Source organism: Leptodactylus fuscus, chromosome 7, assembly GCF_031893055.1.
Source record: "Leptodactylus fuscus isolate aLepFus1 chromosome 7, aLepFus1.hap2, whole genome shotgun sequence".
NCBI lineage: Eukaryota > Metazoa > Chordata > Amphibia > Anura > Leptodactylidae > Leptodactylus > Leptodactylus fuscus.
The window spans coordinates 86,714,575-86,739,129 of record NC_134271.1 but is presented as its reverse complement, the minus strand read 5'-3'; the positions used below and the strand labels follow the sequence as shown (position 1 = coordinate 86,739,129).

Below are 24,555 nucleotides of genomic sequence, written 5' to 3'. Positions count from 1 at the left end.
GGCATGCTTGACATTCCCTATGCTGAGAGTTGGACCCCCCAACTATCAAATATCTTAGTCTTCAGGATAAGCCATCGATTTTATCTGGCTAGAAACCCTTTAAGGTCCTTAATAATGATATACAGACATTGATGTATAGGATAATGACACCTGGAGTATAGAATAATAGCACACTGACACCTGAGGTCCCCACTTTTCTTGCTTTTTGCTACAGGCAGGTCATGATCACATGATGTCGCTGCTGGAGTTTGAGAAGTGGCTGCAGGCAGAAAACGTAAAACTGAACCGGATCTGTGCAGCTCATGTCTCCGGCAGAGAAGGAATAAAAACGCGGCGGAGTCATCTACAGGTAAAATGTACACTCATAATAGGCAATACCCATGACTACAACACGCATAACACCACTACATGTAGCCAGGTAGTCAAATGAATTGTGTGATGGAATTCCAAGGATTTTTTATTTTTCTTAGAAACCTGCAAAAAAAAGTCACAGTGTGCAGTTGACATTATTTATCTGGTACTGATTTTTAGTTATATCCAGTATTACACTTCAGAGCGGCACTCATTATTCTGCTGGCGGAGTCACTGGTTACGTACATTACTTATCTGGTGCTCCTCCTGAGTTACAACCTGTATCATACCCCAGAGCTGTACTCATTATTCTGTAGGAAAAGTGACTGTGTGTGTAAATTGTTTATCTGGTACTAATCCTGAATTACAGGCTGCATTGTACTCTAGAGCTGCATTGTGCAAATAGCAGAATACTGTATTTGTTTATCTTTGTCAGCCCATATATAGAACAGACTATTACTCCATTCACATGAGGGACTCGGGACCCCATTCTTGTAATCAGTGGGGTTCACAGCGGTGGGTTCCCTGAGTGATCAGACACTTGTAGGTGATAAGTTGTGGTTGTGAAATCTTCTGAATACTCTCATGAAGCATAGTTCAGCAAGACAAACACTGGTAAATGTTTGACCATAGTGGAGACAGTCTGGCTTCTACTCATTGTCTAACATTTTATCTTGAAATTGGGATCTCGAATAAAAAATATTCAGTAGATGTTTCTTATTTCTGCAGAATTTGCAGCAACGGGTTCCTCAAGGCCAAAAACTTTTTGAGTCTCTTCTACATAGCAGATCATCCATGACTGTGACTGAAGACCTAAAACTGGAAGAGCTCCGCTACCAATGGATGCTGTACAAATCCAAGCTCCGTGACTCTGGGAAACATAGAGTAAGAGTTGTCATTGGCCTGTGCTGATATCTCAGATCTGAGGCTATAATGGGAGAAATTCATCCCAGCAACGCACGCTTTCTGGCATAAATGTGGTGCATCTTTGGTGTAAGGATCTTTCTTGCGCCAAATGTGTGCCTCATTCCCTTTCCGCGAAAGTGAGCGGGCAGGCTGGGGAGGTGATTGCGGGTATATATTTATAATAACTATCGACAGTTTTGTGCCATGAGCCAGTTCTGGCACATGGGCTTTGGCCTAATTTATTAGAAACCCAAATCCTTTTGATAAATCAGATACCACAAGCACCTTTGTTAAGGCTGACATATGAAAAGACAATCTTCATAAATTTGCCCCAGTGTCTCATGAGGACCTGTTGATTTTAGGGAATCTTCATCCACAGTTAGGCATTAGCTAGCCATTAAAGGGAAGGTGTAGGATAAATCTGAAAAAAGTATGGGATCGCATTTATTTTGTAATGGCATTTTGTCATGTATTCCTTAAGGGGAAAGCTCACTTGTAACACATACAGATACTTTCTGTGCTAATGTCATAATTATGTATGTTATTTACAGAATCTGAAAATAGCCGAAGAGCCCAGAGGAGTAACCAAGGTATGAGAAGTGTAATATCAATAAAGGCTAAGTTAAATGGAGAAGATAGGTTACCAAACCTCGGAGGGTTGTCACTGAGAATGCAGCCTATGCACTAGAGAGCAGTGACATCACTGAGAATACAGCCTATCCATTCACTAAAGAGCAGCAGTGACATCACTGAGAATGTAGCCTATCCATTCACTAGAGAGCAGCAGTGACATCACTGAGAATGCAGCCTATCCATTCACTAGAGAGCAGCAGTGACATTACTGAGAATGCAGCCTATCCATTCACTAGAGAGCAGCAGTGACATCACTGAGAATGCAGCCTATCCATTCACTAAAGAGCAGCAGTGACATCACTGAGAATGCAGCCTATCCATTCACTAAAGAGCAGCAGTGACATCACTGAGAATGCAGCCTATCCATTCACTAAAGAGCAGCAGTGACATCACTGAGAATGTAGCCTATCCATTCACTAGAGAGCAGCAGTGACATCACTGAGAATGCAACCTATCCATTCACTAGAGAGCAGCAGTGACATCACTGAGAATGCAGCCTATCCATTCACTAAAGAGCAGCAGTGACATCACTGAGAATGCAGCCTATCCATTCACTAAAGAGCAGCAGTGACATCACTGAGAATGCAGCCTATCCATTCACTAAAGAGCAGCAGTGACATCACTGAGAATGCAGCCTATCCATTCACTAGAAACTAATAGTGACATCACTAAGAATGCAGCCTATCCATTCACTAAAGAGCAGCAGTGACATCACTGAGAATGCAGCCTATCCATTCACTAGAAACTAATAGTGACATCACTGAGAATGTAGCCTATCCATTCACTAAAGAGCAGCAGTGACATCACTGAGAATGCAGCCTATCCATTCACTAAAGAGCAGCAGTGACATCACTGAGAATGCAGCCTATCCATTCACTAGAGAGCAGCAGTGACATCACTGAGAATGCAGCCTATCCATTCACTAGAGAGCAGCAGTGACATCACTGAGAATGCAGCCTATCCATTCACTAAAGAGCAGCAGTGACATCACTGAGAATGCAGCCTATCCATTCACTAGAGAGCAGCAGTGACATCACTGAGAATGCAGCCTATCCATTCACTAAAGAGCAGCAGTGACATCACTGAGAATGCAGCCTATCCATTCACTAGAGAGCAGCAGTGACATCACTGAGAATGCAGCCTATCCATTCACTAAAGAGCAGCAGTGACATCACTGAGAATGCAGCCTATCCATTCACTAGAGAGCAGCAGTGACATCACTGAGAATGCAGCCTATCCACTCACTAAAGAGCAGCAGTGACATCACTGAGAATGCAGCCTATCCATTCACTAGAGAGCAGCAGTGACATCACTGAGAATGCAGCCTATCCATTCACTAGAGAGCAGCAGTGACATCACTGAGAATGCAGCCTATCCATTCACTAGAGAGCAGCAGTGACATCACTGAGAATGCAGCCTATCCATTCACTAAAGAGCAGCAGTGACATCACTGAGAATGCAGCCTATCCATTCACTAGAGAGCAGCAGTGACATCACTGAGAATGCAGCCTATCCATTCACTAGAGAGCAGCAGTGACATCACTGAGAATGCAGCCTATCCATTCACTAGAGAGCAGCAGTGACATCACTGAGAATGCAGCCTATCCATTCACTAGAGAGTAGCAGTGACATCACTGAGAATGCAGCCTATCCATTCACTAGAGAGCAGCAGTGACATCACTGAGAATGCAGCCTATCCATTCACTAGAGAGCAGCGGTGACATCACTGAGAATGCAGCCTATCCATTCACTAGAGAGCAGCGGTGACATCACTGAGAATGCAGCCTATCCATTCACTAGAGAGCAGCGGTGACATCACTGAGAATGCAGCCTATCCATTCACTAGAGAGCAGCGGTGACATCACTGAGAATGCAGCCTATCCATTCACTAGAGAGCAGCAGTGACATCACTGAGAATGCAGCCTATCCATTCACTAGAGAGCAGCAGTGACATCACTGAGAATGCAGCCTATCCATTCACTAGAGAGCAGCAGTGACATCACTGAGAATGCAGCCTATCCATTCACTAGAGAGTAGCAGTGACATCACTGAGAATGCAGCCTATCCATTCACTAGAGAGCAGCAGTGACATCACTGAGAATGCAGCCTATCCATTCACTAGAGAGCAGCGGTGACATCACTGAGAATGCAGCCTATCCATTCACTAGAGAGCAGCGGTGACATCACTGAGAATGCAGCCTATCCATTCACTAGAGAGCAGCGGTGACATCACTGAGAATGCAGCCTATCCATTCACTAGAGAGCAGCGGTGACATCACTGAGAATGCAGCCTATCCATTCACTAGAGAGCAGCAGTGACATCACTGAGAATGCAGCCTATCCATTCACTAGAGAGCAGCAGTGACATCACTGAGAATGCAGCCTATCCATTCACTAGAGAGCAGCAGTGACATCACTGAGAATGCAGCCTATCCATTCACTAGAGAGCAGCAGTGACATCACTGAGAATGCAGCCTATCCATTGTCTGTGTAGTACTGCTCTTTATGACTCATGTATATCCTATTCTTTGTTTCAGACATCTGGGGGAATCTGCTCTTTCCTGCATCGGGTGTGTTGTGCTGCGCTGCCACTGCAGTTGTTCCTGCTCCTCCTCCTCCTTTTGGCGTTTCTTCTCCCTCTTCTCTATGACACCAAGAACTGCGCCCTGTCCAACAATTTTGCACGTTCCTTTAATCTAATGCTTAAGTATGATGGGCCCCCTCCCACCTAGAGCCCCCAACTCTGAAAGCCCAGTATATACTGTAATTACTTTAATATGGCAGCTGTATCTCCATCTTGTATATAGTACTTTTTGGCAAAAACTGACCAGCCCTGCTAGAGGGGGTCTAGTACCTCACCTGCAATGATAGGGTTACCCACTTCCTGTATATAGCTGTGATGTACATAAAATGGCACAGTACCGTGTTCTATATTTTATACAATGTTTCACTATTTATGGTTTATATGACTGGTTAAACTCGCTTTTTATGGAAATGTATATATTTGAATAGCATTTTTATGTTTTGCTATTGACAATCACAAATGACTGTGGGGAAAGTCTGACATGAGAGGGACTGCTTAGGATAAGAAACATGGCCACAGGTTGTGTGTAGTCTAGTAGGTCATGCCCATTTATTTCAGTTGTGGTTCAAGATACCAGACATAACCCACAGACAGATGTGGTTCTGTTTCTGGAAAAAAAGTAGTCATGTTTTTCTAATTCTGCACAAATCCTTTAAGCTTCATATAATAGTGCAAATGCTGGACAGTGCAAAATGCAAGCTTAAAGGGGAACTCCACCAAGCAATCGCTAGAGTAACCAAGCAGGGTGATTCAGTCATCTGATCAGTAGATGTGGAGCACACACAGACTGCTGCAATTCCGCCTAGCAGCCCTACCACTGCACAGCGGTGCTTCCAGGGAAATACAGCGCCTCTCCTATTACTTGAATAGGAAGAGTGTCACATATAACATTACCAGGAGCCACATTGTCTCAGCGGCTCATCTGTGATGGTTCTGGCTGTTGGACCCCCACAGATCTAAAATTGATGGCCTATTTTAATTAATAGGATACTAAACTCTTTAAAGGGATTCTACCATTAAAGCAACTTTTTTTCTAATTACCACGTCGGAATAGCCTTAAGAAAGGCTATTCGTCTCCTACCTTTAGATGTGGTCTCTGTCGCGCCGTTCCTTAGAAATACCGGTACTTACCAGTATGCTAATAAGGTCTCGGCAGCAATGGGGGCATCCTTCTTCTTCATCTGCCTCTTCCCCTTGTCTGTCGTCTTCTTTCCTCGTCATATCTGATGCCTGCGCAGTCGGCTCTGACAGCGAGACCGTGTTAGAGCCGACTGCGCATGCTCAGTAAGGTCCGTACAGCCCTCCGACACCTGGATGAGTTCACTCGCGCATCGGAGGGCTGTACGGACCTTACTGAGCATGCGCCGTCGGCTCTAACAGGGTCTCGCTGTCAGAGCCGACTGCGCAAGCGTCAGACATGACGAAGAAAGAAGATGACAGACAAGGGGAAGAGGTGGATGAAGAAGAAGGATGCCCCCATTGCTGCCGAGACCTCATTAGCATACCGGTAAGTAACGGTACTTCTTAGGAACGGCGCGACGGAGACCACATCTAAAGGTAGGAGACGAATAGCCTTTCTTAAAGCTATTCCGACGTGGTAATTAGAAAAAAAAAGTTGCTTTAATGGTAAAATCCCTTTAAGCCTCTTTGGAATACTCCTGCTTTCTATTTGATATTGTTTTACAATATAGATCCTCTTTCTTATGCAAATGTTGGATTTTTCTATGGAATTGTTTTTGTATGCAAGTATCTTTGCAGCCACTTTTATACGTCTGTGTTTTGCTGTTTCTATATTAGAGACATGGGATATAATTTGACCTGAAAGACTATGCAAATATGTAAGAAATAATGTGCTGTAGCTTTGAATATGTTTTCAACAGAAATGTGTAGTTTTGTATTAATGCATCATATTATCTGAAAGCATAGATAGTCATGGGTCTGTCTTGTCATAACCACTGCACCCTTAGACTGCCATCTGCTGGTCATTCAGGTAATAAAATGAGAGCTGTAGTCTGGGTGCCGTGGCTTCTCTCATCGTTTGTCCCACCAAAATATAAGGCTCTATTCACATCTCCATTTGAGCATCCATCAAAAATGCTGGACAAAATAGTGGAGCATGTCAAATTATTTTTTACAGTAAAATGACAGAAACCTAACCCCATTATAGTAAGTGGGGACCATGAGGTTAGTATCTATCACGTGACTGATCCATGTTTCTGTGACAGAACAGAAAAATGGATACCTGATACAAATGTGATATAATTTTAGATTTGACCTACATAGTGTCTCCAACTCCTACGCACTACAAATCCCAGCTTGTTGTACCAGAATCTGCTTGTAAGATTATTGTTGCTCAGTGACGGCCCTCAATATAACATGCATCGATGCTTGGATCAGCTCTACATTGGGTCAGTTTTATCCAGTTGCAACTCTTGTTCAAGCTGCAGATACACCGGGTCCATGATGCTTTGCAACATTGTTCTTTTCATTGTAGTGGGTGGTCTTCATCTTGGATCTCAATAGTCTTGTTCATTTCATTACCAAATGAATGTCTTTCATAATTTTTTAATACTTCTGCTTTTTTTATCAGTTTCTGGGAAAGCTGAGTAACAAGAAAAATTCAGCCTGTCACCCTGCTTTCTCAAACCCCTAAATAGCAAATTTTGCTTCCTATGCAGTTCTTTGGGACTGCAGCATATATCTAGGCAGCATAGGCCATTCAGGAGTTTCGCAAAGCTGGAGATTAAACCGCATAGGAGCTGTATTTGTAGTTAACGTCAGATACAGACATAAATTTTGTTCTTTCTAGGACTTAGAAAACAGGGACCGACTCGCAGTTAACGTTTGTTTTGTCTCTTTTTAATTTGTTGGGACTTGATGAAGGATTTGAGGCCACATAATCCTCTGGCTGAAGTAAAGCTGCAGCTTAATGCGCCTGGTATTGGGACCTTAGCGTATTTAATAGCCGGCGATATAAATAATCACACAGCAGTTTGGGGACAGCAGAGACCTAAGATAAAAGTTTGCTCATTTGTAAGAGAAGAAACTGCTGGACGGCCTGGTGAATAGTTTGACTTTATTATTTTAGGTAACACGAGTAACTACTGAGAAAAAAAAAAAACTGCATTCACAACGCGTCCTGGAAATTTAATTAGAGCTGGCGGTGTATTCCCCGAGCGCGGCATGTTCCCCTAAAATGACCTAGAAAAGAAATGTGACATCAACCTGATTTTAAACCCCTATCTTTTCACACTGCAGTACCATTATTCACCACTATTGTTGGCAAACACATCCCATAAATGACTATGTAACAGCGCCCCCAACGTTAATATTTCTGTTTATTCCATATTCCTGATCATTAGAAAGCAATATTTTTGGTTTGAGACGTCCATAAGACATATCGGACACATATTTGTAATTAGAAATCTCCACTATACTGACATGTTGTAAGTCTGTCTTATTTGGGTTATTGCAGAGAATAGATTCAGTGGTGTGTTGTCCTTGGGCTGCGTAGATGAGTTCAGTGTTTCCTGTCACTGATCCATAAGGTTAGGGAAGAAATTAAAAATAAATTCAGGAAATTACATTTAATAAATCTGCCCCAATACAGACATTATTCCGAGGCTGCTGTATTATAAACAATCATGGGAAAGCAAGAGGTTAAACCAGAGACAATACAATTTAATTCATATTAGAGAGGGTCACGGAGGGAGTCTGGATGTAGTTTCAAGGCAGTTTGGGATGTGAAGCAGATTCTGAGAGTCAGAAGGGAGATGGAGAAAGTCTGGGTGTGAGTGAGAGGAAGGTAAAGATGGATAAGGATCTCCTATAGCGTTAGGGGTCAGTTTAATTTGGAGACCACTTGGAATCTGGTGAAGTAGAGACACTTCCAAAGTTGATGGAATTAGAGATAGTTTAAGACATGATGCAGATAGTTTGGAGGTTGAGAGTAGGAGAGAGTTCAGGACTTGGTAGAAACTTCTCAGGATCTGCTAGTGAAAGTTAAGGATGTTATAGTTTTCAATGGGAGAAAAAGGCAGTTAAGAATCTGGAGATGGAGACAGCTCAAGACATGACGCAGCCAGCTTGGGTTGTATTGAGGCAATGAGAGAGTTGAGGGCCATGTTAGATATTCGTAAAGATCTGATAGATTTCTAAGGGATTTTAGTGGGGATATTGTAGTTTGGAGACCACTTGGGATCTGATAAGAAGATGTTCAGAACCTAGTAAGTCCGATTAGGATTTGCTAGAGACAGGTATGAGTGAGAACAGAGACAGAACTTGACATTTCAGGACCTGATAGAAGCTCAAATAAGAACTCGAGCCCCATTCTCTGCCTTCAGTGATCCTGGGCCACAAAATGAACAGGTATAAATACATTGGTCATATTATATGAGTGTGTGTATGGGGTCAAAGAAAAGAATGGATCGTGTTCTAGAGTCCTAGGAAGATGGAGACAGTTCAGGAGCTCAGAGAGACATCTCATTACGTTTGGAGATCTGATGGATAGATCTTTGATAGAGTTTTAATTTTTTAATGATTTAGAAATGATGTGTCTTCAGGTTACACGTCAGCTAAACCTCTTTTATAATAATTTACATTTTGGAATATGAATGAAGCTTTTCCTTTAAATATATTTCATTTGGAACTTATAGCTCCATTTTCACCATTGTCATTAGTATTAGTACAGGAGTACATGATATACTACAAGAAAAGAAGAAACATAAAAGTGAATATAACTACATATAAAATAACTGGCGTGACACTTCGTTGGTGGTAAATAAACGTTGGCCACAACTTTTATTAAAGGTAGAGAGAAGAGGGGTTGAGCAACCTTCAGGTCAAAGAATAGGGAAGTAGGTCATGGGTTATATACGGTAACCTTCATATCGATCTTTGTATACCCCAAGACATAAAACATCTGTGTATTATAGATAATTATATTACTTTAATATGTCCTTTTGTTGCAGTGTTGCCTGCTAGCTGTTAGGCATTATACATATGTTGAATGTTTACTGCCTTCTATAGACTATCATGATGTTACAGTTGTGTTCTGGAAACATGGTGTCAGAATGGGGATAGAGGATGGATATAGAGTGCTAATATGAGAGATAATTTATTAATAAGAGAGAGTGGATTTGTAAAGGGGACCTGACAATTAACTGGATATATTTCAGATCCCACTTCTGACACCATGTTTTCTGAAGCCATGCACAGTATTTCAACAATAACTTTACATAGTCACATTTTTTGTCAGTAAAGTTACTGTTGGAAACGACATGGCCTCAGGAAACACTATCCATTGTAATCACCCATTTCACCTCATAATATTCTTCTTATAGTATTGCTATATGAGAGCCCTAAGTAGCTCCTCCACTCCCTACATGTTATCCCTCTAACATACAGCCCTGTAGACAGCGCACAAGTCTATGACGTAGAGTGTAAGCTCTGTGGAGTAGGGCCTCATGTTGTATGCACTTCTGTATGTATCATCTATTTTCACTGTAAATCCACTTTCTACATGGACAAGGTATGAATAAAAAATACCTGAAAAACTTATATCCAGTGTTTTGTCACTAATTCATTCAGTTTTGGGGCATGATTCTTGCACGGTGAACATCCTCTACTGTATAGGAAAGCTGTGTGAAAACTTATTGGTCAACTTCACAAATCCCGCAGGAGTGATTACGTAGCTTACCAAGATTCTGATTCACGCTGCCATTCACTAGTCTAGAAAAGACACTGGTAATCCCCATCTGTTGAATAACCCCTTTAATTAAACCTGCTTCTGGAAAAGCTGGGTAAAAACCATAACAGTCAGACATGTTAACTCATATCAACCCATTGTTTGCCAAAAATCTCCCATTTCTCTGGTTCCTTCTCCTGGTCATCATTGACGTTCACCTTGTTGTAGTCATTCCCTACAACAGAGCAGAGTCCAGATGCATTCTTACAGAGCAGTCCCCCAATCCCATCCCCACCCCATCATACTTACCTGTCTTCTGATGCTGGAGATGATTTTGAGATGCTGCTGTCCCCTCTTCTGCCTGCACCTGGAAGCCAGAGCTGGCACCTGCACGATAGAAAGGTGGCAGAAGCAAAGAGAAGCAGCAGGCCATGCATGTGCAACAAAGCCTGCTTCTCTTTGCTTCTGCCGATGTCTCAGACTCCCTTGTGAAGGAATCGATGCCCAGCAGAAAAAGAGGAAGTGAGCGTTGGTGAGTATGACGGGGGAAGAGTAACACTTTGGAAATAGTGAAATGGAATGTCACCAGTAAGGTTTTTTTACAGCGTTCACGTACAGGATACAGGAACGCTATTTTTCAATATTGGAGACCTCACGTTTGCTTATTCTCTGTTAATGTTATCTATTTTTTAAATGTAAAGGTGGGATTTTTTTGAACTTTTTATTATTTGTTTATTTTTTATTCTTTATTTTACACTTTTTTTTAAAAAAAACTTTTTCCCTGTTCCCCAAGGGGACTTGAACCTGGGGTCCCCAGTGAAATGCACATTAGCTCACAATGTGTAATGTGCATAGGCAGTCCAAAGGCTGTTGCTTGGCCTCCTGGCTGCCATGGCAACCACTTGGAACCCGCAATCTTATACTGGGGCATCCAAGGGGTGGCAGGAGGAATGATATTGCCTCTGGATGTATAACAAGAAAAGTTCCAAGAGCTCACCACTATGTAGCAATGGATGAATGCACATGCACGGAGACTAAGCCATGGACCAAGGCTTTAGGGTAACAGACATGAAGAAAACGATGATTACAGCACCAAATCAAGATGAACATCTTCTTGTAAATTAAGACATAGCTTTTAATGAAAAATGAAAAACACATTATGTGTCCACAAAAAAAGCAGCCTACGTGTTTTGGGAGTAACCATCCCTTACTCATGCCATTTGTGTGATTGGACCCTACAAACACAAGTGCCAGAAGTCATCCCGTAGACACAACTCCTTCACCTGCAGTATTACAGCACCTACTATTACAACACTGAACGTTAACTACACGCTCAGTGCAACGTATTAACATGGAGCCGAATGGGAAGGGGTTAAACCTTAAGGCATACACTTCAATGGTTTCTAAGTTGTTTCATTTCAAATCCAGTGTAGTGATATTCAGAGCCCAAATCCTGAAGAGTATGTGACTGTCCAAATACTTCTGGACCTAAACGTTTACATATGTTTGGAAATGGCCACGTGACAGCCGTTTTTTTACAGTCATGTGAATAGAGCCTTAGATTGATGCACTTAACCTGCACTTATACAATGCAACAAATAGAAGCATAACTTGAAGCTTCTTGGCTACTGCATAATGGGACGCCTACCTAACTTGTGCCAGGAGTAGCATATGTTATGTTACAATCAGACCGATTCCCCCCCTCCCCCTCCTACCGCTGGGTCCAAGACACCCAGTATCATCTGCTACTGCTGCACCCTCTATAGTTAGTTTCATAGTACCGTTATTAATGTCTATTGCGTTCATCTATCATAGAATGAGAGCAACAGACATTGAGTGACTGAAGCAGACGGCGCCCCCTCTGTCTGGTGTCTATCTGCATTCAACCTCAAGTGAAAAACAAGATGGCAACTTTCTTTCATCATGTCTTTTACTTTTCTGATGGAAGAAAAAGTACAAGCAGGATTTTTTTCTGAACAAATCCCCCCAAACACAATGAAAGAAAACCTTGTGTTATGTTGTTTCCATTAGCATCAATGATAACAGAGGAGGGGAGGCTCCTTCTGTATCTGTCACTCTACTACCATAAATGTCCATTGCTCTCATCCTATGAGGACATTCATACAAGTAGTGTGAAGTCCCCTGGTAGCAAACTAGCAGGGTAGAGGAGAAATTTGTGCTGTTGATATATTTACCCCAGAGGATTGACCAGACCAGTTACAATTATAACAAACCCTCATTGTTAGGTCTGCATTATTATTCAGCCCTGGATATAAATTAGGATGTTCCCGTTCACTCACAGCAAGCAGAGATCTTGGAAATGGTGAGAAACTGAAGTACAACATGTTTCAGAAAGTTGCAATACTATGTAGTGAGTGATATTATAAAAAAACAGGAAGATAATAATAATAATAATAATAATATATATATATATATATTATATAGTATATAATTTCCATTTAATATAATATTTCTTTATGTTCATTGGCTCCTATATGTATCGGTAAGAATAAGAGGTGGCGCTGAACGCAGAACAGATAAATCTCCCCCATTCGCTGTCTATTATGGCTTCTCGCTGCACATTTACATTGTGTGTATTGACTGAGTAAGTCGTAGATCATCCAGATACAGAGCGTAGTCGACCCTGCAGCGAACGAAATTATAGACGACGTTTCCTTAAATCAGGTCACAAGCTCCCAAAATTATTACACTGCAGGTAAATGGTAAATTAGAAACACACCTCACTTCCCCCCGGAGGGGCAGAAACTTACATTTTCAGTACCAGACCCTTGTAAATCTAGCAGGTCACTACCGTGAATGTGCTCAGACCCAAAGCAAGGCCTTGTCTAGGTACATATATATCACCCCAGTCATTATGGAGTCACCTTGTCTTTTACATACTTTATGCAACTACTTTTCCATATTGTATATTAAGTAACTTGGTGTAAGATTGATGCCCGGACTCCATTGATTGCCTTAGCATGTGTAGTGGGGGGAGGGGGACACCTGATTTCGAGGCGACGTCTATGCGGTTAATAAATTCTCTGAGTATAATCTCACAAGCAGATAATAACCATTAGTTGGGGGTAAAATTCTTTTCAGTTTTTTCCTAATTATTTCTTTGTCTGGAAAAGCTGGGTGACAGCCAATATGGTCGCCATTAACATTTTTATTGGCGTTGTCACTCAACTTTTCTTATTACTATAAATCTAAATCTACCTAGTTACGTGATGGTTATTATTATGTAATAATATGAGAATATGCAGGTTGTCAGTTCAGAACACGGGGAAAAATGGGTCACAAGCCTGTGTAGTGGAGGTAATAGCAGGCATACTGTGTTACCCAGCTTTCCCAGAAACATACTGAGTGCCAGATAGTCAGTAATGATTCCTGCCTTCCACAATGTGTCTCTATGGCCTCCTCACCTGTACAGAGGCTAAAAGTTACAGTCTGGTTTCTAAATTTCTCCATATATACATATGTAAATGTTGCATAGTCCGCCCTTATCCACCTCCCAACGCTCCGTCTTTTGGAGGGACAGTCACTACTTTTGACCCACTACTGTTGTCCTCATTTACTCCCTAATTTTCCTGCTTTTTCACCTGATTATTTTAGCTATATTTCTCCAGAAAGTGTGTGGTTTTTATGTAAAGAACTATAATGGTCACTTTCTGACCATAAAAATTGCCATGACAACTGTTATCTGGACCCACAATGAGGGTCCATGTTGAAGTGAGGCCAGTAGTTTCTCCTGCTTCTTGGGACAGTCCAAAGGGTTTCCCTCAGCAGCTGCCAGCGGGATCTGACTGCAAGAATTTTAAACATCTGCTATAGAGTTACACAGTAGCTGTATACATCCATTTGCATTGAGTTCCCCCTAGTGGTGACTGTAGGAAGCCAGAATTTTATTATTTACTATGTGAGGAAAAAGGCAAATATGGAGCGCACTGTAGAATATTTAGCAGTGCATGCATAATAGTTTTATGACATAAATACATTACAAATATGGCATTTAGGCCAAATTCCATATTGATGAAACACCCTAGTCACTTCTCTAAACACATTTATCAGTTTCACATCTGTCTCTCATATCTACCTATGTATTTTGTTTATCTATAGCATATTTAGCAATTTTCTTTCTGTCTATCTATGTCTTATCTATCTGGCTCTTATTTATCTATAACATACATATCTATCAATCGATCAATCTATCTCATATCTGTATCTTTCTCCTATATATCAATTATGTATAAGAGGCATATATAGCCTTGATAAGATCAAATATCAAAAATTAGAATGGGCCCTGTACAATACGTAGATGCTAGATTGGATAGATAGATAGATAGATAGATAGATAGATAGATAGATAGATTATAGATAGATAAATAGATTATAGATAGATAGATTATAGATAGATAGATGTACTATAGACAGATAGATACATGATTGATAATTATTCTTATTGCTCCTTCTATTCTTCTGCACTTAAGCCTGTCCCATAAATTGACGCTGACGTCGCAGTCATGTTGACCCTGAGGACTGAGTCTTTATAATCTGTGAGATTCCAGCTCCCAGACACAGTGATAAACCCTCTGTCCCAGCGCTGCGTCCATCGTGGCTTCATCCGGTTTTACTACATCATTCGCAGAATTACCGCGGATTGGCCCCTAATCCTCTCCATGGAACGATCCTAGCAGATGTTATCGGGCGGCGGACCTCTGTGTACAGCTCCCATGGTGGGACACCAGTCTATAAATCGTCAGACGTCTCCGTGCACATCTGTAACGTATTACTGTGCCGTCCCCTGCACCATCAGCTCCCATAGAAAAGCAAACACGAGCTCCGCTAATCTCTGCATTAAACGCACCTTGACGGACATATTTGTATGGAATAAATATACAGCTGCGCCATCAAACGTCTGTAATCTTCAACAAAAGTGCGGGATAAAAGGCGCTGCGACCGTTCATGTTTGGTATTACATTGTAATGAACTGTCAGTTTGCATGACAGCTCAATGCAAGCACATGGGGCCTTTGCACCAAGATAGTATTAACCCTTTTATACTCTAATGGGATTTTTACATGGGAAGAGCCATACATAATGTTTATTAGTTATAGTTGCTTCTAGAAAAGTTGGGTGACTACAATTATTTCTGCGATAAGGTTATATTCACACTGTGGTTGTTTACAAAACAAAGAGAGTCTATGGGGCCATTCACAAGTGCGTTTTTTTGCTGGTGTGATCAGTCTGGCAAAAAGTAGGACATGTCCTATTTTTGTCTATTGTCACAAATTCCTGAATAGTGTCTGAGGGATCTCTGAAAAAAGGCGCACTGCAGAATCTACTTGGCCGTGCAAACGGACACCATTATCCATTTATCATCACCATTTTTTTAGATAGTCATGTGAATAAAGCCTAAACGTTATATCTGAGGTTGCCATCCAGCTTTCCTATATTTGTCATGCAACCCACAGATTTGCCTTTCTATAGTCTAGGAAATCTAGGTGGCAATCTGTGTGAATGGTGGCTACCCCTGACACCCTACTGCATATAGCTGGATAGCAACATCAATAAATGTACAGGTATGTGACATCACTACATTGCCCCTGTCCATTTCCTATCTGAGATGGGGCTGAATGGTGAAGCAAGTTGCGGATGGCTCCCTGCTCCATTGTATTCAACTACATCTGACTCTAAGGACCCAGAAGAGTTGAATCCAGGATATAACTCCCACCACTTGGGATAGCAGGACAGTACCTGAAATCTAGGACTCCCACTTAATCCAGGGCTGTTAGGAGGTAACTGTACCCCAGGGGCCCCCCTTTATAAAATGGTTAACTTCATGAGAATAGTAATTTGTAAAGCCAACAGAGGGGTTAATGCCAGAGCTGTGAGACTCTGTATCCGGCAGGCAGTGGGTTAATGTAATAATGAGTGTTTATGCAGTTGGACCATGTTAGGACATCGCCTGTAATTGTTTCCACACCAGCGCCGTTCATAATCAGCAGAAATCATCTCTCAGATCTCAGAGCAAATGTCTCCAAGAAAGAGCCGCAGGCAGCATAATATTCCCAAAATCACTCCCCGCAACTAAAAAATCATTCCTAGTTGTATCTCTTTACAAGAAACCTGGGTGTCAACCAATGTGGCCACCAGTACAGGCTCTATAGGGATTGTCACACAGCGTTCCTCTCCTGAATGGAAATGCTACTTGTCTTCACGTGATTAGGAAACCTATTATTGGATTACTGTTTCATTATAGGCAGCCATTAGTCCTCACCCAGCTTTTCCAGAAGCAGATATAACATCCAGGCTGCTTTCTATTAGCGATCATTGATGGTTCCTTGTGTCTTTGCTTACATCTCTTTAAATATCCTTGAGCAGTACCCAAAGGCTGCATTCACACAATGTATTTGCATCAGAAAAAGAAACACAGCATTCTGCCTTCATGTGGTTTTGGTGCAGTTTCTTTCTTTTACAGGTGTAACACAAATATACTTAAGATATTTCATCTGGAAAGTAAAAAGTTGCACCGTAATACTCCCTAAATCTAGTTATGTTTGCTTCAATCAATATGGCTGTCATATATCCAACAGAGGTGTTATCCAACTTATCCACATTCCTGAATGGTAAAAGTAAAGAGGGGTCAGAGTAGCCATTCAGGGTTTATGGAAAGCTGGATAGAAGCCAATGATACGACAGCCATACGTCACAGGCCTGTATTTGTTTAAAGAGATTGAGTCTTAATTGTGAGCAGTGACTTGTGATATTATTTTAGTAACAGGAAGACAATGTTTAAATAATCCATTTTATCAGTCTCCGGCGCTAATTCAATATGGCGATTCATGGATGGACGGATGGATGGTCACCTGGAATCTCCTGCATCTATATGTGGAAGTGATGTGCACTTCCCAAAACGCTGAAAGGTAGGGAGGGTGATGCTCTGTGTCCCCCAAAATAGTTCTCATTTATTACACTTGACATATAAAGGTCTAATACAGCTGTGTGTATAGAACATAGATATGGCTATGGCACGTAATCTGCAATATCTACTATAAATTCTTCCCACTGCTGCATCTAATGGTTTAGCATATAGGGAAGGGCAGAGGTTTTTTTTAGATTCCAGATGAATTTTTTATGTCCTGTGCCCGCAATATATAAAGCACTGCACTGACCTATTATAACCCCAGTCTGCAATGCAGTTTATTACATAACATACCAGCCATAATATCAGTCTAGGCCAGCAGAGGGAGTGACAGAGCTCATCAGATCAAGGACACAGGTCACATGGACCAATATCTTCCATCACTTTGTCATCTGATAATCCAGAAAGTCTGATCATTCGCTAAAACAAAAATGTTTTTTTCTGCCTTCAGAGAAAAATTCAATATAAACTTCTCTAATAGTCGAACAGCAGAGAATTTTTGATAATCTGACAACTATCAAAGGGATTTTACTGTATAAAAGTCAGTTTAGTATTAACCTCTACTGTGTCTGACATCTGATTCACTAGACTCATCGAGGCCAAATAAAACACGTCACCAGCCCCAAGGAGTTTCCTAAGCAGTACCAGATTGCCCAAGAAAAATGAAACATTAACCTCTTAGCATATACATAGAGAGCGAGGCAGCAGCGCAATAAAACAGGCTGGAAAAACACATTGGGAACCCCCCAAGGGCCCCCAAATTTATAGGAAATCCAATAAAAGTCGGAGAACAAATAGCTGGAGCTCCCAGCGGCTCAGCCCGTGGCCAATAAAACGCTGCTCCAATCAAATGGGAAGGGGACAGGCGAGAGGCTTAGTCCCCGAGAAAAATAAACATGAAGACCAAAAAGCCGGAGCGCGGCCGCACTCACGCCAATAAAGCCGTCGACGTGTCACCTGGGAGATGCAGGTAACAAAAAAACCAACATCTACAATGAACAGGAAGGAGAGGACTGAGAGCTCACATAAAGCGAGCGCAGAGGAGCCGCAACAGGGGAAGTCATCACACCCGCACTAAAACTTTTACAAGGCCCCGGCGTAAACCTGTAAAAGGTGACAATACTAGCGGGATGGAGCGCAAATGTACGGTCCATGTACGACACACATGTGCAGAGCCACCAACTACACACCAGCATTAACCTCTTCAGTGCCAGGGGGCAAGAGTTGAACTCATTATAGGGTTGAAGTTACATTTTAGCCCCTACTTTTGGAAAGCCCCAAGGTTCTGACTGCAACAACAGAGGGACACAACATAGACTCCAGACTGACATACTGTAGTATAACAGAACCTACTGATGTATATAGCACACAGAGCATTGCCTAGACTGCATATATTTGTATCCAGGGGCAGAGCTCGCTGTGTACAGGGTTGTCACCTCTCAGTGCTTATATCAAGGGATGGACGAAGGTAAAGTGAGACAATGCCCACCAAAACCGGTTTCCTATTGTCTAATGGCTTACATTTAAAGGAGTTATACCATGAAAAGTATTTATCCTCTGTCCATAGGATAAGATAGAGGATAAATATCTCATTGGTGTCAGTCTGACCGCTGAGACCACTAAAAGTCAGAAGGATGATGGGGCAGGAGAACCTCAGAATGAGGGACATTTTCCTCACTGCGCTTTGAGTCTGACTGCATGGCTATTGTCTATCTCCAAATGAAGTGAATGGATGCAAAGACCATCACTAAATACAACCACAAAGGGGAGGATTAAGGGTATCATGCTGTTCAGAAAGCATATTCCACCCCCACCTCCATGCTGGAGGACATGATGGAGCCCAGGGGAGGTGAGTAACTTTGTTTGTTATGTTTACTCACTTCCCCTGGGCTTCCACTTATTATACTCTGGGGTCTAAAGAAACCCCAGAGAATAATAATGGCATAACCCCTAACAAATATGGCTGCCTTCTTCTTCTCCTCGAAGTGACATCATGTCCATGAATCACAAGTCCATGCTACAGTTCAGATCTATTCTTTATAATGGTATGGAGATGTGGCACTGCCATGGGACCCACGGACATGATGTCACTTCCTGAGAAGAAAGCAGCCATGCTTTCGAAGTCCTGATCTACCCCAATAAAGAGGTAGTTAGCAAAACATATAGCTTACAGTTACTGATAGATTACTCAAGAGACATAAGTTGGGTGGTCAATATTGAATTATTGGACAGCAAGGGGCCCGTATACATAGAACATAGAAGGTTGCAAAAATGTTTTATTTAACATTAAACCCCTTTAAGACATGGCATTGCTGTTCCAGTGCAACAGTGATTAAATATGGAGGCTAAAAGTCAGGAGGCTGATGGGATAGGAGAACATTATATTAATAACATAAAGATAAAATTGGAAATGAATCAACATCTCATTCCTGTCATTGGTATCATGTGTGTAATTCACAGATTGGCCAGTAGATGGCAGCATTTAAATGAGTTTGCACTTTTTACATTTTCAGGGTGTATACATAAAGCCTAATGATGAAAAATGGAAACTTTGATAGCATTGCAGACTTCATTCCGCCACTAATTTGAATATTGAAATTTCCATTACCTCTAATGCGCTGCACTCTGTTTGCTCTCTGGTTGCACATGTATGTGGGACCTCTTGTTTTTAATAGTAGGTCTTGGCCTTTGTGGCTATAAGTATATAGTAGATAAATCCTGTGGGTAAGGGATATAAGGCTATAAGGCTAAGTCAGTAATGATATGGGACAATAGCGTATTACCCCTGTCAGTTATTTAGATGTAGTGTACAGTGGCTTATAGTCAGGGGTAGCAGCGTGCAGTCATTGTTATGTAGTACACATCTATGGTGGCAGAAGCAGTGTAGTGAACAATGCCCATTGGTCAGTGGTGTGACGGTATTGTTCTTATGTAGTGTCATGTAGCATACAGACACTGGTAGTCAGTCATTGGTTTGCATGCAGAGTCTCTGGTGGTCAGTGGTATCTGCTAACTATATATATGCATTAAGGTTAGTGGCCGCTGGTGCCTAGTCCTTCCCGGTTATAATCAGGTAATATTCAGCCCTTGGCACCAGATTAAATTGTGTGCCATTCTTCTGCTACAAACTGGTTCACAGAAATAGAACTCAAATATCCTTCTAGAAATAATCTCCAATGAGTTCATATAGATAGATCTTATCTGCAGAGTTTACCTCTCCTCCAGCTTTTTTTTTTTACTTAGTCCTCTCAGTAAAATGACAATACCGGAATATCCAGCCCAATATAAACACCAAGGGCGGAGCCTGTAATATAAATAACCCTTTATAAATAGAAAGTTGTTTTACTGGAAACTGAGCACACCTTGTTATCTCTACTTCCTAATCCAGACACAAAGGATCTCAGTCAGGGCCTGTATTATACCGGTAGTAGTAATATTTTTGCACATGTGAACAGTATTATAGCAGTAATATTCTTGTAATTACAGGGTAGTATTATAGTGGTTATAGCACTGCTTATTAAGTACATGAATATAACATTTATAACACTGCCTCCTATGTATAACTAGAATACTGTCAATTATGTACAAGAATAGAACTACTAGAATACTGCCTCCTATGTACAGGAATAGAACTACTGGCATACCTCTTCCTACGTAGAAGACTATAACTACCATAATATTGCCCCCTTTCTACAAGTAAATAACTAATATAATACTGCCTCCTAGGTACAAAATATAAATACTGCAATATTGCCTCTTATGTATAAGAATATAAGCATTATACTGCTGCCTCCTATGTACAATATAACTACTATAATATTGTCATCTATGTACAAGAATAGAACTACTATAACACTGCCTCCTATGTACAAGACAATAACTATTAGAATACTGCCTCCTATGAACAAGGAAAAAAAATACTATAATACTGTCACCTATGTAAAAAAATAGAACTACTAGACAATGACGTCAGTGTGCACCTCGTGACCACTGAGGCCCAATCACAGGCCTCAGCAGTGACGTCTGGAGAGGCTGAAGATGCTGAATACAGCAGGATGGGGCGAGGATGCCCAGGAAAAGTGAGGCAAGGTGAGTATCAGTGTTTGTTATTTTTAATGACCTTCCCTGGGCCTCTATGTATTATACTCTGGGGTCTGAGGAAACTCCAAAGTATAATAACAGCACCAAAGCGGATAGGGGCTGTTTGGAGCATATACTACTCTGTGGGAGCCACTGTGGAGCATATAATACTGGGGGGATGGCCACTGAGGGTAGCATATGATACTGGGTGGGGGCCACTGTGGGGAGCATATAATACTGGGTGGGGGCCACTGTGGGGAGCATATAATACTGGGTGGGGGAGGCTACTGTGGGAAGCATATAATACTGGGTGGGGCCACTGTATGTAGCATATTATACTGTGCGGAGCATATTATACTGTGTGTGGGGGCACTGTGGAGCATATAATGCTGTGTGGGGGACACTGTCGAGCATATAATACTGTGTGGGGGCCACTATGGAGCATATTATACAGTGTGGGGCCCCGTAACGTCACTATCAAGAATTTGCTGTATGGAGGAGGTAGGGGGCCCGGGACAAAAGTTTGCACCTGGTCCCACAAAACTTTAGTTACGCCACTGGTTAAAGTAGTTATATACATTTCTGTAGGTGGCAGTGTGCTAGTATTTTTATATTATATACATTAATAATACATTGTAACATTCATCTGATATGGTGGAAATCTCTGTTCTTAGAGGGACAAGCACTGAGCATTTGAGTAGGCTGCGTTACTGGCAACGTGTGGCATGTTACAAATGCAGATGAAATGGGGACTCGTAAAATTTACATTGCTTTTTAGTCATTTTTAGATGGTGTGTGATTGGCGGTGAATGGAGGTTTTGTGCCATAACTCAATCATTCCAATAATCACTACATTGTGCATTGTTTGGGCTCAGCGAGCCCCACAGAGGATGAAATAACCCGAGAGCACGTTAAATTCAATCTTCTGTTTCCAGACTAAGACGTGACATCTTTACGGCCATGTATTACAAATATTATTAAGGTCGGGATTACCCTGATTGCTCGTTTTTTTGTGGCCGTATTTAAATGTTTTGACATAATTCTCTGCACCGTACATTAAACATTTTATGCCCTTGTAATCCTATAGATCAGGCTGAAAGTTGCCACAAAGTAAATGTTATGACCCAAATGGATGATTTTATGGTCTGCAGAGGGGTAGAAAATAAACCTGATCAGGTGACACAGGACAAAATCACTTCCTTTTCTCAATAAGTGGAAAATCAAACAACTGGAGAGAAAAAAAATGGAAATTTGAGATTTTTCTAGTGTTACTGCAAACCTTGGCTGGAAGGAAAATAAATATCTGACAAATAGTGAATACATACTTATATAAATAAAGTTACAGGTTTTTGAAAAGACACATTAAATAAACTTCCCCTGCAACCATACACTGTACAAGGTGTCACCAATATTATTTGGAGAAAAAACTATAATCATTGCAGGAGTATTAAGGATCCAAACAGAACATGTCTGCACAGGAAACCCAAGGAAAAATGGATAGATTAAAATAAGTATACACTGTGGTTGAAGTCACCAGCTAAATGTAGCTACTAAAAATAACTAATAGTAACAAATACAGATTACCTACGAGTACTACTGCCAGGGCCGCCATCAGGAATTTTGGGGCCCCATACAGCCTAAGTGTCTGGGCCCCCCCCCCCCCCTGCCATTTTTGCTTTGCGTGCCGCCGGAAATTTAGCCCCACCCACTGTTATGTTGACTCCGCCCACTCATTAATTTTCCATTTGCCCACACACTGTATAATCCTCCTACAGTCACCCGTAAATTATATGTCCCCCTCCGTCTCTCCCCTAGCTTCATATACACCCTTCATCTGCCCCCAGATTCATGTCCCCTCCATCTCTGCCCCCAGATTCATGTCCCCTCCATCTCTGCTGCCCCAGATTCATGTCCCCACATTTCTGCCCACAGATTCATGTCCCTCCATCTCTGCCCCCAGATTCATGTCCCCCCATCTCCATACCTCCCAACTTTTGAAGAACTAAAAGAGGGACAAAATGTGTGGCGCGCTTAGCGCGCCACAGCAAATTTAGCCCCATCCGCTTTTGTGTTGACTCCGCCCACTCGTTAATTTTTCATGTGCCCGCACACAGTATAATCCTCCTACAGTCACCCGTAAATTATATGTCCCCCCTCTATCTCTCCCCCAGTTTCATATACACCTTTCATCTGCCCCCAGTTTCATGTCCCCCTTCCATCTCTGCTCCTAGATTCATGTCCCCACATCTCTGCCCCCAGTTTCATGTTCCCTCCATCTCTGCCCCCAGATTCATGTCCCCCAGATTCATGTCCCCCCTCCATCTCTGCCCCCAGATTCATGTCCCCCCAGATTCATGTCCCCCCTCCATCTCTGCCCCCAGATTCATGTCCCCCAGATTCATGTCCCCCCTCCATCTCTGCCCCCAGATTCATGTCCCCCCAGATTCATGTCCCCCCTCCATCTCTGCCCCCAGATTCATATCCCTCCATCTCTGCCCCCAGATTCATGTCCTCTCCATCTCTGCCCCCAGATTCATGTCCCCCCAGATTCATGTCCCCCCTCCATCTCTGCCCCCAGATTCATGTCCCCTCCATCTCTGCCCCCAGATTCATGTCCCCCCAGATTCATGTCCCCCCTCCATCTCTGCCCCCAGATTCATGTCCCTCCATCTCTGCCCCCAGATTCATGTCCTCTCCATCTCTGCCCCCAGATTCATGTCCCCACAGTGTCATGCCGTCCCCTCCTTCATCTGCCCCAGTGTCATTCTGTTCTCTCTTTCATCTGCCCCCAGATTCATGTCCCCACAGTGTCATGCCGTCCCCTCCTTCATCTGCCCCAGTGTCATTCCGTCCTCTCTTTCATCTGCCCCCAGATTCATGTCCCCACAGTGTCATGCCGTCCCCTCCTTCATCTGCCCCAGTGTCATTCCGTCCTCTCTTTCATCTGCCCCCAGATTCACGTTCCACCTCCACATTAAACTTACCTTCTCCTCCGCTCCCTCGCCGCTCTCTGCGCGTCTCTCTCGCTGACACATGCGGCTGAAGGAAGGAGCTGACACGGGTCAGCTCCACGCTTCGCCGCTGGGTGTCTCTCTCGCTGACACATATGCGGCTGAAGCGAGGAGCTGACCTGTGTCAGCTCCTCGCTTCGCCGCTGCCGCCTCTCTCGCTGACGCTGACATGTATGCGGCTGAAGCGAGGAGCTGACCTGTGTCACGTCGCCGCTGCCGCCTCTCTCGCTGACACATATGCGGCTGAGCCGGGTTCCGGCTCAGCCTCATATGTGTCACCAAGAGAGGCGGCAGCGGCGAAGTGAGGAGCTGACACAGGTCAGCTCCTCGCTTCAGCCGCATATGTGTCAGCGAGACAGGCGGCAGCGGCGAAGCGAGGA

At 42.5% G+C, this 24,555-nt stretch overlaps 1 protein-coding gene across 1 annotated transcript in view; it reads left to right on the top strand.

The window, feature by feature from the left end:
- The window catches only part of SYNE3 (spectrin repeat containing nuclear envelope family member 3), a 54,805-nt gene extending 49,231 nt beyond the window's left edge, over window positions 1-5,574 (top strand). Inside the window, exons 26-29 of the mRNA XM_075282442.1 lie at window positions 215-349; window positions 1,081-1,236; window positions 1,809-1,847; window positions 4,428-5,574. Coding sequence (XP_075138543.1) covers window positions 215-349; window positions 1,081-1,236; window positions 1,809-1,847; window positions 4,428-4,622 — 525 coding nt within the window. The 3' untranslated portion in view covers window positions 4,623-5,574. The remainder of the gene's footprint in view (window positions 1-214; window positions 350-1,080; window positions 1,237-1,808; window positions 1,848-4,427) is intronic.
- The last annotated feature ends 18,981 nt before the right edge of the window (window positions 5,575-24,555 follow it).